The sequence below is a fragment of the Falco rusticolus genome, chromosome Z (genome assembly GCF_015220075.1).
Source record: "Falco rusticolus isolate bFalRus1 chromosome Z, bFalRus1.pri, whole genome shotgun sequence".
In the NCBI taxonomy this organism is placed as follows: Eukaryota; Metazoa; Chordata; class Aves; order Falconiformes; family Falconidae; genus Falco; species Falco rusticolus.
In genome coordinates, this window is record NC_051210.1 from 54,109,665 (window position 1) to 54,126,357 (window position 16,693).

At 39.3% G+C, this 16,693-nt stretch overlaps 1 protein-coding gene across 2 annotated transcripts in view; it reads left to right on the plus strand.

Annotated features, from left to right (window-relative positions):
• The window catches only part of KIAA2026 (KIAA2026 ortholog), a 55,073-nt gene extending 40,418 nt beyond the window's left edge, over positions 1–14,655 (plus strand). For both annotated transcript variants that reach the window (XM_037373239.1, XM_037373240.1), the window contains 3 exons: positions 2,672–2,787; positions 6,623–6,810; positions 8,206–14,655. In XM_037373239.1, coding sequence (XP_037229136.1) covers positions 2,672–2,787; positions 6,623–6,810; positions 8,206–11,834 — 3,933 coding nt within the window. In that variant the 3' untranslated portion in view covers positions 11,835–14,655. The remainder of the gene's footprint in view (positions 1–2,671; positions 2,788–6,622; positions 6,811–8,205) is intronic.
• Positions 14,656–16,693: the final 2,038 nt, after the last annotated feature.

The following is a 16,693-nucleotide window of genomic DNA, read 5'->3' on the forward strand; positions in this document are numbered from 1 at the left end:
CTTTGAAGGCAGTAAAGTCTTGAAGTCTGCTATTGATGACATTTTCCTTGCATCTGGCTATTCAATGCATAATACAGTTATCACTTCAAGTTTACTCAGTGGTCAGCTGATATTTATCTGGCTCATCTTACTCTTTTTCTTACTTTTTTTCCTACTTAAGCCAAGATTTTAGCCTTATTTAAAGATGAGTTCTCAGAAATTAATAATTTTTGTTGTGTTCACTCTGTAGTATTTTTTCATATCTTTTGAAGACTGTTTTCACACATTCCATTTTTTGCTCTATCAAATGTATGTACAGCATTTCTGTATCCTGACAGTAGTGCCATGTAGAAGAATGGCTGCAGAAGCGTGGCCTTAGAATCTCTGAAGATCTGCACAATCCAGGCCTGGTATTAGAATAGGCCTGTAATCAGAACTGTACTGAAGTTGCTGTGCTGAAGATAACAAGAAAGGTAGCCTTGAGCTATTCGTGAGTCCTGAGACCAAGTAATTATGTCGTGCCAACAGGCCGTGGCTGTAACAAGCTACAGCTGCTGGCAAAGCAGGTGCAGGGCCAAGAAAGATAGGGAGCGGTATGGGAAAATAGGGAGTAACAAACTACAAGGCTGCAGCACAGCAACACAATTAGCTACATGGATAGAATGCTCATTTTAGTCATGTTAATTAGGGGTGTGAGAACCGCGCGTGTTTAGAGACTACTAACCAATTATTATATTTCTGCTTTACGAATATGCATGTGTATCAGCTCTATGTAAGTAGTGTTAGAAACTAATAAAGTTGAGCAAGATGCATAACTCATATTGAGCGTCTTCTTGACTCCAGCAAACCCTTCTTCCAACAGTGCCATTGTTGATTTTTGCCATTTTGATTTTTGTTTTGATACAATCCACTAATACTGTGTAGTATATAAACTAATTGTTTTAAAACTGTCTATGAAATGTTTTGTATATCTTAAAATAGATATAAATCTGTTCATGTAATATTCTTTATATGTTAGCCATTAATTCTGATGACTGCTAACATTAGGAGGTGATACCAAATGCCTTCATAGGCTACAGTATACACAGGGGCTGTTTTCTGTTGCAGTGTTCAATGGCAGGTTTTATGCTGCAGTGCATTACATGTGCAAATATTATTGGCCACAAATGAAGGATATCAGAATACAGTTTGCTGACTTGTCTGTGTGCTCAACACTAACCATTATGTGGTAATGTGGCATAATTTCTTGCTTAAAATCTTCGCTTTTGTAATTTTAATTGAAGAATGACAAGTAGCTATTTGCTTTGCTAGGTAACATGTAAGTGGTTATTGAAACAGAGCAAGGTCTTAAAAAGATTAGTCAGGATGAGTTTGGTACAATGTTCTGGGTGATGCTCTGTTTGTGTTGAGAAAGGAACAAATAATAAGAAAAGGTTCCACTGACAATGTTAAAGTAAAGGGATACACCACTGAGGATGTTAAAGTAAAGGGATGTACTCTGAATAATTAGAAAAGATAAGGTGGGCACCTGAAGGAGATAAGGAGACCATGGGTCAGGAAATTGTTGAACAAAGAAAGCTGAAAGGTTTACTCCACCTAGATCCCACCTACTATGAATAGAATTATTTGTTAGGTGTTGAAATCAAATGAATATAGCTTCTTTTTCTTGCAGAATCAGGCTTTTTACTGCCTTACATCCTCTCTGACAAGGCAGGAGATAAAATGCTCATTTATGTAAAATGCACAGAATTAGTAAAGTGGCAGAAGTACTAGAGTATACCACATCTCTTTTTGTAGCTGTTATACATATATGCATTGTTCAGTCTTTTATGTAATAAACTACAGAACAAAGTTTTGAGAAGAAATATTTATAAGGGGTATCTAAGAGAGTTAGGAAATGTGTTCTGCCGTATTACGGCCACCACAGTCGCACTGTATATATGTATATACATGCTAGTTATTTCCCAGTGTCTTTTTATCCTCATTCAGCTTTTCCAGACTTACTAATTCTTCATAGAAGACCATAAGATTATATACAAAGAAAATCATATACATTTGAGTTAAAAGCTTAAAGCTTTTATGTTGGAAAACTAGTCTTTTCTGTGTAGCCTGTTACTTCATAAATTCATAAATGACCAATTTGCAAAACTTTTTAAAAAACCCTTTGTCTAGAATTCTAGAAATAAAAGAATGTAATGCAAAACCTGTGTGGCTTTTATCCCTGAAAACTGTAGCAAATTATTTTTGTAAATAATAATGATATAAATGATATCACTTACATTAAATGAGGTTGTGGTAAGATTTTCTGTGAAATTTTATCTGTATCTTAAAAATGTACATACATGGTTGGTTTCCCTGACCTGAATGGATTACTGCTTATGTCTGTTACTCATTTAAGTAATTTTAAACACATGGTGTGTTTGTAGGTTTCTGCTTCAGTTTTAAGTTTGACCCGTAAAAAGTGAACATCCTTGCATTTTTAACTCGGACATTATCTCTTTATATTATTAAAAAAGAAAAGTATTGATGTCTTATACAGGTTGAGGGTGGATGTTACTGTGAAACTTAATATTGTCTTCCACTTGTTTTCCTCCATATGCTGTGTTAGTTACAAGGATTATTGTACTACTAATACAATATAGCAAGATTCAGGTCTAATGCAATGATAAATAAATGGTACTTATGTTTGCAGGGAAGATGGTACCACCGGAAGCAAGCAGTAAAGGAATTGCATGGTACATTGATGAGACTGCTTAATGAACTGTTACCATGGGAACCAAAGCTAATGAAAGCATTTCAAAGAAACAGGTAATTAGCTGCTCATTTTTTTAACAATAGTGCATGGGATGGAAAACAGAACAAAATTCACCTTCTAAAGGTTAGTAAGTTGGCTTCTCACATAAATGAAATGAAAATACTTTGAGGAGAGGAGTGAGGCACTGGAAGTGCTTTAGCAAGTTAGGCAGCTGCTTGAATGTTAAGTGTGAAGGAATCAGATTACACAGGTTGTGCAGAACTAATGCTGAAAAGTGTAAAAGGTATTGTGTTTAAAAAAAAGCCCAACAACATAGTGCTAAAAACAGTAAATGGGTAGGACTACTAAGTGTTTGTTCCTCAGTAGCTTATTATGGATATAATACATGAAATAAAATCCTTGTTTGGAAATTTAGGATGTTGTTGAACATTTTGCTTTGGATAATGGACCAAAGTACAGACTTTACTTTTTTCTATTCCTTTCTATTCAAGTTTCTGTTCATTTTCCTTAGTAGTTCATTTCTTCCTGTTTATAGAATTCAGACTCTTTTGTAAATGTGGCAGATAGTATTACTGTTAGAAAGAATTTCAGTTTTCCTGTATATGGGATTTCCAGTTCTATCCTTCATGTAAACTCTGCTATGGAATGGTTTGGTGCCCAGTGTTAGTCCTTGTTTGCTAAATATGGTTACAGAACTGTTATGTAAAATGTGTAGAAGTACTATATATGAGTTGTGCCTAATATGAGTGAATTCTAGTCTGAAACTGGGTGGTTGTGTGGTTGACTGGCTCAGTATTAGATCAAACTTGAAATCTAGAAAAAAATTATAAATATCTGCAATGAAAAACAAGAAAGAATTTGAAAAACAGAGGGTGTTAGTTAATACTTACAAATAGTTAAGAGACATGGCCTTGGGAGAAGGAATAGACACCAGAAATAGATGAAGCTAAGAAATAACAGTGTAAGGTCAAGGAGAGCTACATGGTTCGTGAGACCAAAGAGAAAATTACTTGAACCGCCTGTGGAGTACCCCAGAGAGCATGCTAAAAGGTCCACCCCCGAGCAAAGAGAGCCCCCTGCTAATGAAGCCCCCTCCTCACAGCAGTCGCCTGTGAAAAGAAAGCACACTGTGCCTTTCGAGGGGGACGATGCTCGTGAGAGCCAGTGAGACTCAGCGGTGCCCGAACCTGCCGGAGCACAGCTGTGCGGGGTGTCCCGGCACGCGCTGGGAGGTGCGGGGCTGTGCGGACCCACCGCCTCACCCCCCTGCGCAGCCGTGCCGTGAGCGGCTGTCCCGGCCCGCGGCTGGGGCCGCTCCCCCGCACCGTGTAACAAACTGTATTAGCAAGACAATAGCTGAGGTCCTGCACATCTGTGCACTGGTAGCTAGAGAAGCATGCATTTAGAGTAGAGAATAATTTCTGAGATTAACTCATTTCTCAGGATGTATATTTAAGGCTGTAACCCTGGTTTATTCAGCAATGTTAGCTAAGTATTTCCACGATGTTTGGACAGACATAGTATACCAGGGAACAGCTCCAGCTGAAAAACGATCTTTACAAATTGTGGGGAAGAGGGGCAAAAGCGGCAGGGGATTGGGAGGGGCGGGGGGGGTGGTGGTGGCAAGGAAGCTGTACCAGTGCCTTGGTCTGGTTCATTATGTAGCTGCTAGGGAGCTGTGTAGTGCCAGTGACAGTGGTGAAGAAAGGTGTGTCATGTGGAAGGGAAAAAACTGAGTAAAGATTGCTTGTGCTGGTGTAAACAGCAGCACTGCAAGTCTAGCTGCAGTTGCAGTGTCTAAAGGGTGTCTCAGCCAGCTACTAACCTCAGTGTTGCCTTCTAGATTATCGAGGGCTGGGCAGAGCTTGATTCTGGGCAAGACCTCAGTGTGGAATAAGAGTCTGGAGTTTTTCTGCCTTCCTTTTTTGATGTCTTTAATAGGAGCACTCTTAATGAGCCAAATTTTATTTTTTTTCCCCTTTCTGAACGGTCCTCTGGTCTTTTCAAAGCTATCCAACCAGCTTTTTACCCAGCATAAAGTATACCAGTCCAAGTCGTGAGCAGCCAGTTTCCCCAGGAGGATGCTGTGGGAGATGGTGTCAAAGGCTTTGCTAAGGTTCAGGTAGACAACATCCACAGCCTTTCCCACATCCACTGGGTGGGTCATCTTGTAGGAGGTCAGATTCCTCAGGCAGGACCTGCCTTTCATAAACCCAAACGTGCCACATGATGGCGCTCAGGATCATCTATCTGCTCTATAACCTTCCCAGGCACTGAGCTTAAGGTGAACTGCTTGTGTCCACTGATCACATTTGTTCACTGGCCCCACAGTAGAAGTTCCTCAAAAGAAAAAAGCAAATTCCTATCTAGAAGTAGTACAGAAGTTTAGTACAGTAGTGGTTCCCTAGTGTCCTTCTGTAGTTCCGTGGTGTCTTCTTATAGTTCTTCTACACCTAGACTTCAAGCTCGAAATCCTAATGACAGAGTTGAAGTATCGTCCACACTAGATCTTCATACAGACTTCAAGGTTGTCCTCTCTCAGTGAGAGTGTCAAAGCTGTGAGTAAACTGTTAGGTCTTACTGACCCTGACCAGCCTCACCTGGGCCTCTATCCACATCACCTGCCCATGGGCCCAGGATCCCCACTTCGGGTCATTCTGCAGCCTTCAGTCTCTGCTGTAGGAATGCCAGTTTCCAGATCAACTACAGCAGTTACCCTGCCTGCCCATGAGTCCCGCTGATCTGGACTGACTCTCAGGTTGACCTTGGACCTGCATCATCACCATGGACCTGATTCTGATCTGAACCTGTGACTTGACTTCCCACCTTGACATCATACCACCTGCCTCAGCACCAGGAGGTTGCCTGTTAATCTGAGCTCTTGCTTAAACCCGGTTACCACGGCTAGGCCTGATGTGCACCCTCATTCACAAGTATTCTGGTTGGTGAGGCTTATGCCCTACCAGCTCTAACATCATGTTTGGCTTCTCCCTCTCCATCCTTTAGAGAGCAGCTGCCCATTGCTGTACTCAATGCAAACAGCTGATATTTTAACATGTGAGAATGAGTAAACTTAAGATTTTGTTCTTAACTGTCATAAGGGTTAGATCCAGACTAGAGCCTAGATTCTATTCCACACACGGTGCTAATTGCTGTAATTGCTGTACTTGTTTGCTAAGTAATCCTTACGGATACTGTGTTAGTTACTGTGTTAGATACAGTTGAATCCTGTAGTTCACTGTATTTGTACACTGAAATACCCTAAAATGCCCCCTAGATCTCATCTAAAAAGTGGTTTAGAAGAAGGGACAGTTGGAAATATGTAGCAGTTCAGGAGTATCAAGGTAAGTGGATATGTTTCTGAACATTATTCAAATGAGTAGACCAGCTATGTATGTTCATCATATACACATTTAGTGGAGTGTGAGCCTATGGAAATGACAGTGGCAGCTGTTCTAATGGCCCAGAGATAAAGTTTTCTTAAAGGAGGAAGTTACTTTACAGTCCCATAGCTAGGCCAAGCGCATGATGCATTTGAGAAAAACAAGATTTAGTTAATTTTCTAGCTGGGCTTGCCATCAGAGGAAAAAATAAACTTGTTACAGTTAATACACAAGCCCATACAGGTACAGTTGGCACAGTGCAAGATGAAGGAAGAAATAGAAGATGGATGCAGTAAAACAATGATGGACATAACTTGACTCAGGGACATTACCATCACTTCACTTTTTCTGGGTTTTAGAGACTTGCAGACGGAGCTACCCTAAAGTTTTTTGAAGGGCACAGGCAATTTTACACCAGCTTTTTGTATGGCATCAAATACAAAGGAAAAAAAGAATGTTAAAAAGGGTCTCATTCTTTAGTAAAGTTATTTTTGTTATTTTCAAGGTCTAGACTGAAGAAGGACTATGATGACTTTAAAAGACATCCAGACCATGATAAATTTACCAGAGAATTGTGCAGTAATGATGAAAGTGAAGTTGAATATGGCAAAGATTCTTTTGCAGTAATATGTGGTAAATCTTCAGAGTCTGCAGAACATGTGGAGGTTCCCAGAAAAGATCACCCAGACAATGGTAAGCATTTACTGGCATTTTATAGCTTGAATTTGATTCAGGAGCTGAATCAAGTTGATTCAGGACCTTAATTTTCCTATGTGAACTTGTGTTCTACTTTTTACCTTTACTACTGTGACAGTATTGAAATAGGTTGTGATGCATGTCTGACAGATGCAGACTGGAAGAGGACAGACATGATCAAGATGAAAATTCTGATTAGTGCATGGTTTTGCCTAACTGTTTCTGGGATAACATAATAGACCTGCTCAGAATTTGTTTATAGTGGGTTGACCTTGGCTGGCTGCCAGACACCCATTCAGCCACTCTTACACTCTCCTTCCATAACAGGTGAGGGATAGAAAATAAGATGGGAAAGCTCATGGGTCAAGACAGGGAGGTCACTCACCGCTTACTGTCACAGGCAAGACAGACTTACTTGGGGAAAAATGAACTGGATTTATTGCCAATTAAAAATAGAGTAGGATGGTGAGAAACAAAGACAAAACCCAAAACAGCTTCCCTCACCTTCCCCTTCTCCACCTTCTTCCTAGGCTGAACTCCATTGCCAATTCTTCCACCTCCCCTGTCAGGTGGCACAGAGGGGATGGGGACTGGGGGCTGAGGTCAGTTCATAACACTGTCACTGCTGCTCCTTCCACACACCTCTGCCCTGAGGTCCCTCCCATGGAATACAGTCTTTCACTCAGTCCTCTCCACAGTCTAGAGTCCTTCAGGGTATGACTGCTCCAGTGTGGGTCCTCCATAAGCCACAGTTCCTGCCAGGAGCCTGTTCCAGTATGGGCTCTCCATGGGCTGCAGCTTCCTTAAGGTCACCCACTGTGGAATGGGGTCCTCAACAGGCTGCAGTGTAGATACCAGCTCCACCATGGTCCGCTGTGGGAAGGGGTCAGCCTGCTTCATGATTTTCCTGGGTTGTAGGGGGATCCATTCCAGTGCCTGGCACGCCTCTTTCCCCTCCTTCACTGACCTTGGTGTCTACAGTGTTGTTTCTCCTATGTTTTTTTTCTCACTCCTCTCTGCCATGCTTTTCTGCACAGCGTGGCTTCTCCCTTTTTTTTTCCCTCAAGATAATCTTGCTGGAATAAAACATTCTTACACTCTCACATGCCCTCATCAATTGGTGTGAATGACCAATTTCCACATTGTCTCCCATGCTGGTCAGGTTTGTGTCCCTGTATGTTCATGCTTATGACTTCCTCCTTTCCTTATTACCCCCTTTTTGCATTGAAAAAGGTCCTTGACCAGATGCCCTTAAAGAAGCAGACATTCGCCTTCCATATATCCTTACATTTGCAAACTAGCATTTTGTCTTTAGCTAGATATTGTAAGATCGTTATCTAGAGTTACCAGTTGCAAATGTGTAAAATGGTTTCTGTTCTAATGTCCTTGCAGATGAAATGAAACTATTAGAAGTGAATTTACCTGCAGGAAAAAGCAGAATTCTGAAAAAAGAATCAACTTCTAAAGAAATACAGAAGACACTGCCCAGATTTGTTAAACGACAGTCCAAGCAAAATAGTTGTCTGGATCAAAGCACTAATGACTTTTCACCAAGGAAGAAAGCTAAGCTGGGCACTAATGAGACTGTGGTTCAGAGTTCAGAAAGTAGCCTGCAGCCAGTTAGTTGTGTGACTGAGCTGAAACCATTTGAAGGGTCAACTCTAGAATCATTTTCCTTGACAGATGCTGCAACATCAGTATCAAACTTTCTGAAAGGGACCAAACCCATCCAGGCCTTGCTTGCCAAGAGTACTGGGAACAAAGTGACCTTAACAAATCAACTGTCACCTCCCCAAGGCATAAATGTGTCTACTTCTGAAAAGCCACTTCTGTCACCTTTGGAATCATCGCTGATAAAACCAGCGTTACCCTGCCAGACCAGTTCAAAGACTGCTTTACAAATGGTATACAAAATGACAAATGGCCACTGTGTACCAATAGACCTTCACAACAGCTCTGTAAAAATTCAAATGCAACCTGTGATTGACTCTAAAACAGGAGAAAAAGTCATGCAACAAGTTCTTATTTTACCTAAGAATTTTCTTATTCAGCAGAAGGAAGAAAAAATGGTGTCCAAGGACACTCAGTCACTACAACAAAAATCATCTGAGCTGCACTGTACAACTTTACCAGAAATATCAAATGCCAGTGTTTCTTTAACACCTGTTCTGGTAACAGGCCCTGCAAATGCTACCACTCAGTCACCTAGTACAATTTTTAACAAGAATAGTACCCATTTGTCACAAATGACTGGTCCTATGAACACTATGCAACCATTGCCTGCTGTAACTTCAGCAGGTAACTTACTATCATCAGTAACTAAGGTGAGCCAAACAGAAACTGAGAAGATCAAGACTACAGTTTCAACTGCCACATGCCCTGTGTCTTTGACTTCATCTAATCTCTCTACAGCTAGCCAGTCTTTGATACCAGCAACAGCATTAAGTGGGTCTACAAACACTGCTTCTACCTGTTACAGTCTGGCATCACAGCAGACAACTGACTCCTTTGAAACTAGGCAAGAGCTGAAGACTGTGTGTGTAAGAGAATCACAATCTATTCTCGTCACAACACGAGGTGGAAATACAGGAATTGTTAAAGTGCGAGCAAACCCAGACCAGATTTCACCTAGTAGTTTATCTTCTAGTTCAGTTTTCACTTACACACCTCAACTTCAGGCCTTTCTTGTGCCAAAAACCACAGCGTTACCATGCTCTACTCTTCCATCTGTAGCAACAGCCACATCTGGTCTCCCACATACTGGACAATCATCTCTTTCAGGATTTTCCCCCTCCACAGCTTCTTCTGTTAACATTCCAGCTTTCCCAGCTGATTTTACCCAGACAATGGAAGCAAATATCAAATTCACATTACAGCAGCCGGCTGCTGGGGGCACTTTGGGTCAAGTAACAGCGAACTCCTGCTATGTGTCCTCTCCTCCTTTATCCTCCATTTCATTAGCTACCAATTTGATGTCAGCAACTCCAAACGGTCCTATTAGTGTGACTAGCATTGGACAAAATAACACTGTCATAACTCCAAATTCTTCAATGCAGCAACAAGCTGATACTAAAACCAAACCAAATCCTGTTATACAATCTGAGTCTATTTCAGCAGCAAATGGAGATTTCATCAGTGGTACTGCAGTCCAGAAACTTACATTAGTTACAAATCCACCTGTTTTATCACCCTGTGCGGCATCAGGAGTCAGTATTATTCCATCTCTGGCATCTGCTGTTAATGCTCAGAAGTTGCTTTTCATTAACACACAAATTGCCAATGTCCCATCAACCACCAATCTAGTTGCAGAGTCATTGAAACATAACCTTCCTTCTTCCCTAAGCAAAACCTTTGTTAGTGCCACAGAGCAACCACAGGTGGTTCTGATCCCAACTACAGTAGGAGCACGGGTAAGAATAAATTCATCACCAACTGTTGCTCAAGTAAAAGATGTGAAAATTGGACTAAATATAGGTCAAACCATTGTAAATACTAAAGCCAATGCACAACAGGCTGCACCAGTTAATATATTGCACTCTGCCATTTCTAAGGGAGAAGACAAAAAGTGCATGGGCTTGGCGCTGTCTTTGACAAGTAGTAGTACTTTGGTTCCTGTTCCAAATTTTGTGAGTCAAAGTGCTGTGTCAGTTGATGAATCTGTATGTGTTGCAAAAAAAGCTGAAAATGCCTTTACAGTAACAACAGTAAATGCATGCGTAGAATCTGTTTCAGTAACATCAAGTGGGACTTCTGGGATGCAGCCCACTGTCTTGATTGGTGGAAATGATCCCTCAAAAATAAGGCAAAATCTGGGTAATCGACTGTGTACATCAAATATTGGAAATAGTGTGGGTATATCAACTGTAAAGACAGGACATCTTGCTTCATCTGTGCTGATTTCAACAACGCAACCAACAGTATCTCCTCAAAGCTTAGCATCTGCTTTGCAATTTCCAGTCATTAGCTTGCCTGGATCTGTAGCCACCCCCCACAAAGTGTTACATACAGTTCCTCAGTTGACAGCAGTTCCGGCTCTTTCTCCAGTACCAAAAAGCCAGTTCCCCACACTGCTTCAGTTTCAATCATCAGGAGTTTCAGCTGCTCTGCCAAGTAGTGCAGTTATTCACAAACCTCAGAGTGTGTTGCCCCCTCCATCACCAAATACAGGTAAAGTTACTAGGTTTTCCTCCCTACAGTGCCAGCAGGTGCCTCCCAGTATAGAGAAACAAAGTCATGCTTACACATACGCTTCTACTGTTCAGATGTCTGCAGCTTCACCAACTGTAACAAGCAAGGCAGGAGGTCAGTTGAATGAACCTTGTATTCAACAGAAAATAGTTATTAACACCTGTATGCCTTTGGCACCTGGAACTCAGATAATGATTAATGGTACTTGTTTTGTTGTTCCACCACAAGGCTTTGGAGCTGGCAGCCATGTTCTTCTTCTTTCTTGTAATACAAAACAGACTTCTTTAACTATTAACCATAGTCAGGAGGCTCAAGGTGTACCAGCTGTTAATCCAGTAACCTCAAAAATCATGCTAGCACCAAGTAATTCATTAAGTTGTCAAATATCAAAACATCCTTTGAAAAGCTCTACAAAAATTGTGAACTCTTTTGGGTCTGTGGATGCTTTACCCATTGTGCATGCAACACCCCAGGAATTTAGTACTCCAGCTGGCTCATGTACTTCGCTCCCTGCATCAGCACTGTCTATGCCTTCAGTGATAAAATCTCCTGTTAATGTTGCAGCTACGTCTTCTGTGGTTTCTGCCATTCATCCTCAAAACCCTCAGTTACCAAGCAACACTTCAGTGCTTCACTTGGACACTTCTATCAAAAAACTGTTGGTCAGTCCAGAGGGAGTCATTTTAAATGCTATAAATACTCCAGCATCAGAAGTTTCATCTCTGTCTTCATTACTGCCTCCTGTTGCTGTGTCCACAAGCAGAAATCCTACAACTGTCTTCCCAACATCGCAGTCATCCTGCCTTGACAAACCTGACAAAGCTGCATCCTGAATTTACTGCAAATGAGCCACTTTGAAATTCTGGGGAGTTCTTCTGACTTTGAAGTTATAACTTGAATGATTTCTTACATTGTTTGAAATAGTTGATTTACTCAAAATTACTGAAGGTTATAGTTCTTTCCTGTTTACCTGTGAGGCTTAGGAGGAAGAAATATTTAGTTTGTCAGAGAGAAGTTTCCAGAGAGTTCTTTAGTAAAAAAGGTCATTTCTGACCAATGAGTTCATTAAACATTGTAGTTTGGAGAAATCCAGCCTTTTGCACATGTTCCATCTTACACTATGGACTGTTTGCCAGTGTGTTTATGACAGTATATATCTCCTTTTTATTTGTCAAATTTATTTTTTATTTGTTTCTGTAAAAAAAATTATGCATTGTAAAAATGCAATCTATGATACAGAATTGTACATATTCATGAATTCCTAACAATCTGTACTAAACTATCTGTACAAAGAACTATGCTGTCTTATTTATGTTTTGTTTACATAATGTATAGTTTTTTAAGTATTTTAGTAACTTTGGACCAGTGTACTGTTTAGCAGCAAAGCAGAAAAATCTGCATATAATAAATCAAGTTGCTGTACTGCTTTGTGTTGGTAATAGTTTAAAAATCTGTATATCTGTTACACCATGGCAGGATACATACGTATACATCCTCCTTTTTAAAATGCATCTCAGCTTTTGGAATATAGTAGAATGAAATTGTTTAATCTTCTCTTTGTGGTTTGCATTTCACATGATTTCATAGGAGCTGGGAAGAAGGTTGTCTTATGGATACTCCTGTTATCCTGCGTGGGGTTAACCCATACTTCATCCATTCTTAATAATGTTTGGTTATATTGCCTAAAATCTCCAGTGATGTGGTAAGGTTAGAAATGGTTTCCCAGACAGCAGCCTAAGTCATGCTGCTTGCTGTTCAGGACTACCGTGTTTTGTTATAAAGCTCATAAGTGTGTTGAACAGTTCATTGTTCTCATTTTTACAGCCTTGTATGTATTTCCACATATCTGATGACTGTAACAAGTTCACTCTTCAATCTTCTGTCTAGCTATAACAAGCTACCCAGTTTTTTCACCAGTCATGCTTTCTAGATCTGTATTTTTTTTCTTTAGCTTTTAATTGTTCTCCCTGGACGCATGGTGCTAAAACTTCACACAGTATTAAAGGAGGCCTTATTGGTGCTTTGAGTGGGAATAATTCACATATTACATAAATCTTCCTTTTTTATACAGTGTATTCAGTATTTGGCTTAGGTTCAGCTTTTGATCTGATAAAACCCCTGAGTCATTTTCTGCGTATCGGCTAAATTCACAGGTGTCTGCTGCAGTGTTCATGGAAGTAGAGAAGTTTTTTGGTATCTTTTGAGTCTTGGCATATAAAGAAAGGGTGCCTATCCAGCACCTCTTATTTGATGGAAGGTGATGATTTTAGAAATGCTGTGTTAAAATCTGAGGTCATAGTCTCTGTCAGTTGCTTGGAAGATCCAGTCTTAGGCTGGACATCTTTGTGTGGGATTTTTTTGTTGGATTTTATTTTTTAGAATCTAGAAGGGAAGATTTCAGAAGAACTCGTGAAAGTTAGTTGCCTTTTTAATACCTATGACTTCAAAGAGGGATAAAAGCTTACATATCTGTATTTAGCAGCATTATTAGACAGATTTTCATCAAGACAAAGCTTAAGCTTTTGCTCCCCATCCTGTAGAGTTTTCTTCTTCCTTTACCCATTTGCTCTACATAATTTGGCAGTTTGGATCTTGGGTTGAAGAATAAGACTAAAGCTTATTCCCTTGGTGTTGGCTGCCCGTAATATTGTTCTGAAAAGTAACTAGTTAACTAGAGTTCAGGAAAAGCGTAGGGAAGAAAGGCTTGTGCCTTCCATAGGTACCTTCCTTTTCTGCACTAGCTAAAAAATTTGAGTTAGGAAGTGGCCTCATTTTAGGTCAGCAATCTCCATATTACCTCAGGGCTGGGAAAGATTGAGCTGTCAGTTTTTGTGGTGACGGAAGGTTTGGTTTTCTTTTAGAATAAACTACCTGGTACACTTGGTATTTCTTGTTAAAGGTGTTATATAATTGGTTTTGAAGACACCTAGTAGTAACTAATGACTGCCTCCAATATTAAGACTTTTTAAATCTGGCTGCATTTTGCAGCTGAATGCTGCAGGTGATTCTTTCCAGCAGGGAAGACAGCAGAGAATGGTAATTTCTTTATGGACATTTTAAGTACTCTAAAACCATATATACCAGCAACACATTTTATTTCCATTTCACTGGTGGAACCTTGGAACTGACTTTCTTGGATTTTTCTCTTCTCTTACAATGGCTGGTTTTCCTTTTTAAATTTTATATTGTTTGTTGTAGACTGAATAGCTACATTTTTTGGAAAGGTTAAGACTGGATTCTGCTATAGCAGGTGGCCTGGATGGAGAAAAAAATCTTGCATGATATTTTTCTACGTGCTTATGTAGTAGGAAGATTTATGTTACAATTAATTCTAATAAAAAGTGAGGAAAGCTTAAATGAGGAACTCACAACTGAAGCTCCCTACCTGAATGATTTCTTTGAAGTTTTCTGAATTAGTACAATAATATTTTAGAATTGGTTTATAAATATTTTATCATTTGGCAGGATAAACTTTGCCACATGCGAAGTTGTATTAGAATTTTCATGGACTTCTATTCTCTACTGGACCCATGTTCAGATTCCAAATCCTATTGGAGAAAGGCTTGAGATTGCTATGTAATGGGTTTGCATGATTCATTATTTTGTAAAAACATGTTTTAGTTATTTGTGTGAATAAAATTCCTCTTGCCATCACTCTTCTTTGATAATATACATGTCAGTCAGAGTAAAATTTTCTTTCAATTGAAGTAAACAGCCATTGACAGTTTGCTTTTTATTTTGTTCTCTGTACCGAATGTTTAGTGCACAAGAACTGTAAAAAAGTAGATTATATTCACAGATACAATGAAAAAGCAGAACTACCTGCATCTTTACTTGAAGTTAAAAAGACATTTTATTACACACATAAACAAATAAGTATATAAATCAATCTTTGAAGAAAACACATTCAGCTTTTCAGAGCTTGTAAAATGCCTTGCTTTTAGATCCCTTCAGATACATACGGATATTCAGAACTATATTACATACAAAACTTTGAGATATTAATGACTTACAACATTTTGGATGATATATTTGATATTTACCTAAATAGACATATTCTGCACAATGATTTTACTTTGCTTTGAGTAAAAAATTACATTCATTTTGCCTCACTGTTCAAACCTCTGCGTGTGCACTACCGTTTTCTTCTAGGGACTCTGCCTCTACCATACTAGAAGCAATTACATTTGATAAGTATTAAGAGTCATGGAAGTACCTGTTCAAATTATGTGTGTTATTGTCAAGTCATTCAAACCCACTCTGATTTCATTGTGTGACATAGCAAAGAGTAAGTACAATGTCAAAAGTGAAGCAAAAATTCTCGTAAGTGAAGAGAAACTTACTTGTCTCACGTAAGTAGGTCAGAAAATTACTAAAAGCTGGCATTTGAAGGGAGTCAATAGCTTCATCGCAGGTGTTGTCTCAGCTGGTCTTGCTTATATTTTGTGGTAGTGCGGAATTTTAGTAGCCCAAACTGAATTTAAAGTAGATTAATAATTTTCATTAAGGCACGAATGTTTGTTATGATGAGGCTGTTTCCTTTAGAACAGTAGGAGGTGCTCACAAAGGCTTAAATTCATGTAGCCTGGTCTCGGTAAGCTGCACCTGAAGTGAGTTTACTGACTCAAAATAAGATTAATGTTTGTTATGTTATGTTAATGTTATGTAATGTTAAAGGTCCGTCTATCCTAGTATCATGTCTCTTGGAGCAGTCAACAGAAGCAGTTCGAAAGAGTGTAATAACAGCCCTGAATACTCTTCTGGTGTCCCCTAATCCCTAAGAAAGAGTCTTGGTCGGGAAGCTGTGATTTTTTTCAATGTAATAGTCCTCAGTGTATTTTTCTTTATTAAATGGACCAGTCCTTTCTAGGATTCCTCTTGAGCACATGTAAACTACTACCATCCGCAGGCTTTTGTGATAAAGAGGTTTTTACAGTGTGTAGATAACTCTCCTGTTTGTTTCTGAACCTGACACCTGCTAGTTTCGTTTGATGCAAATGATATTTATATTGTAAGATACAATAAGCCTTTGTTCTTCATACGTTTTTCCATGTGGCGTGTGTAGACATTTGCCATGTTGACCGTCTCTTCTAGAATAAAGAGACATAGTCAACTATTTCTTATATGGAAGTAACCAGTTACTGTCATTGCTGTGTGTACCTTTTTCAGTTTTACTGTATCCTTCAGATTTGGGATCAGAATAGTACATGTTCTAAAGCAGTATGAATCTATTCGGCACTGTGATGATGATTTTTCTTGTAATAATTACTTCAATTTTTTGGAGTGGGTTTCCATTATTTAACCCTGTACCAACTTTTTTTTGTAGAAATATCAGTTTAAACCAAATACACAGCACTGTCAAAATAAATTCAGTTTGTCCTGTAAGGATATACCACTTGCAGAATGTCATGGCTGTAAAGGCATGGTCTTTAAGCCAGATTATTGAAACCAGTGCAAGTCTGGTGCTCTCCTCTCTGTACAGTTCCTACTTCTGTTTGGTTTAACTCTCTTGAAAATACAGAAGAACAAACTGCTGTAAGTATTTTGAACATGATTATTTTTTATCTCATTATTTTTTTGCATAGCTAAGTCTGTATATTAGGTGCATGATCATTTTACATACATAGGCACCTAAATAAAAAAAATTGAGTTGTCGAAGAGCCACTTTTGTAAATGTGACATGGTATGTTCT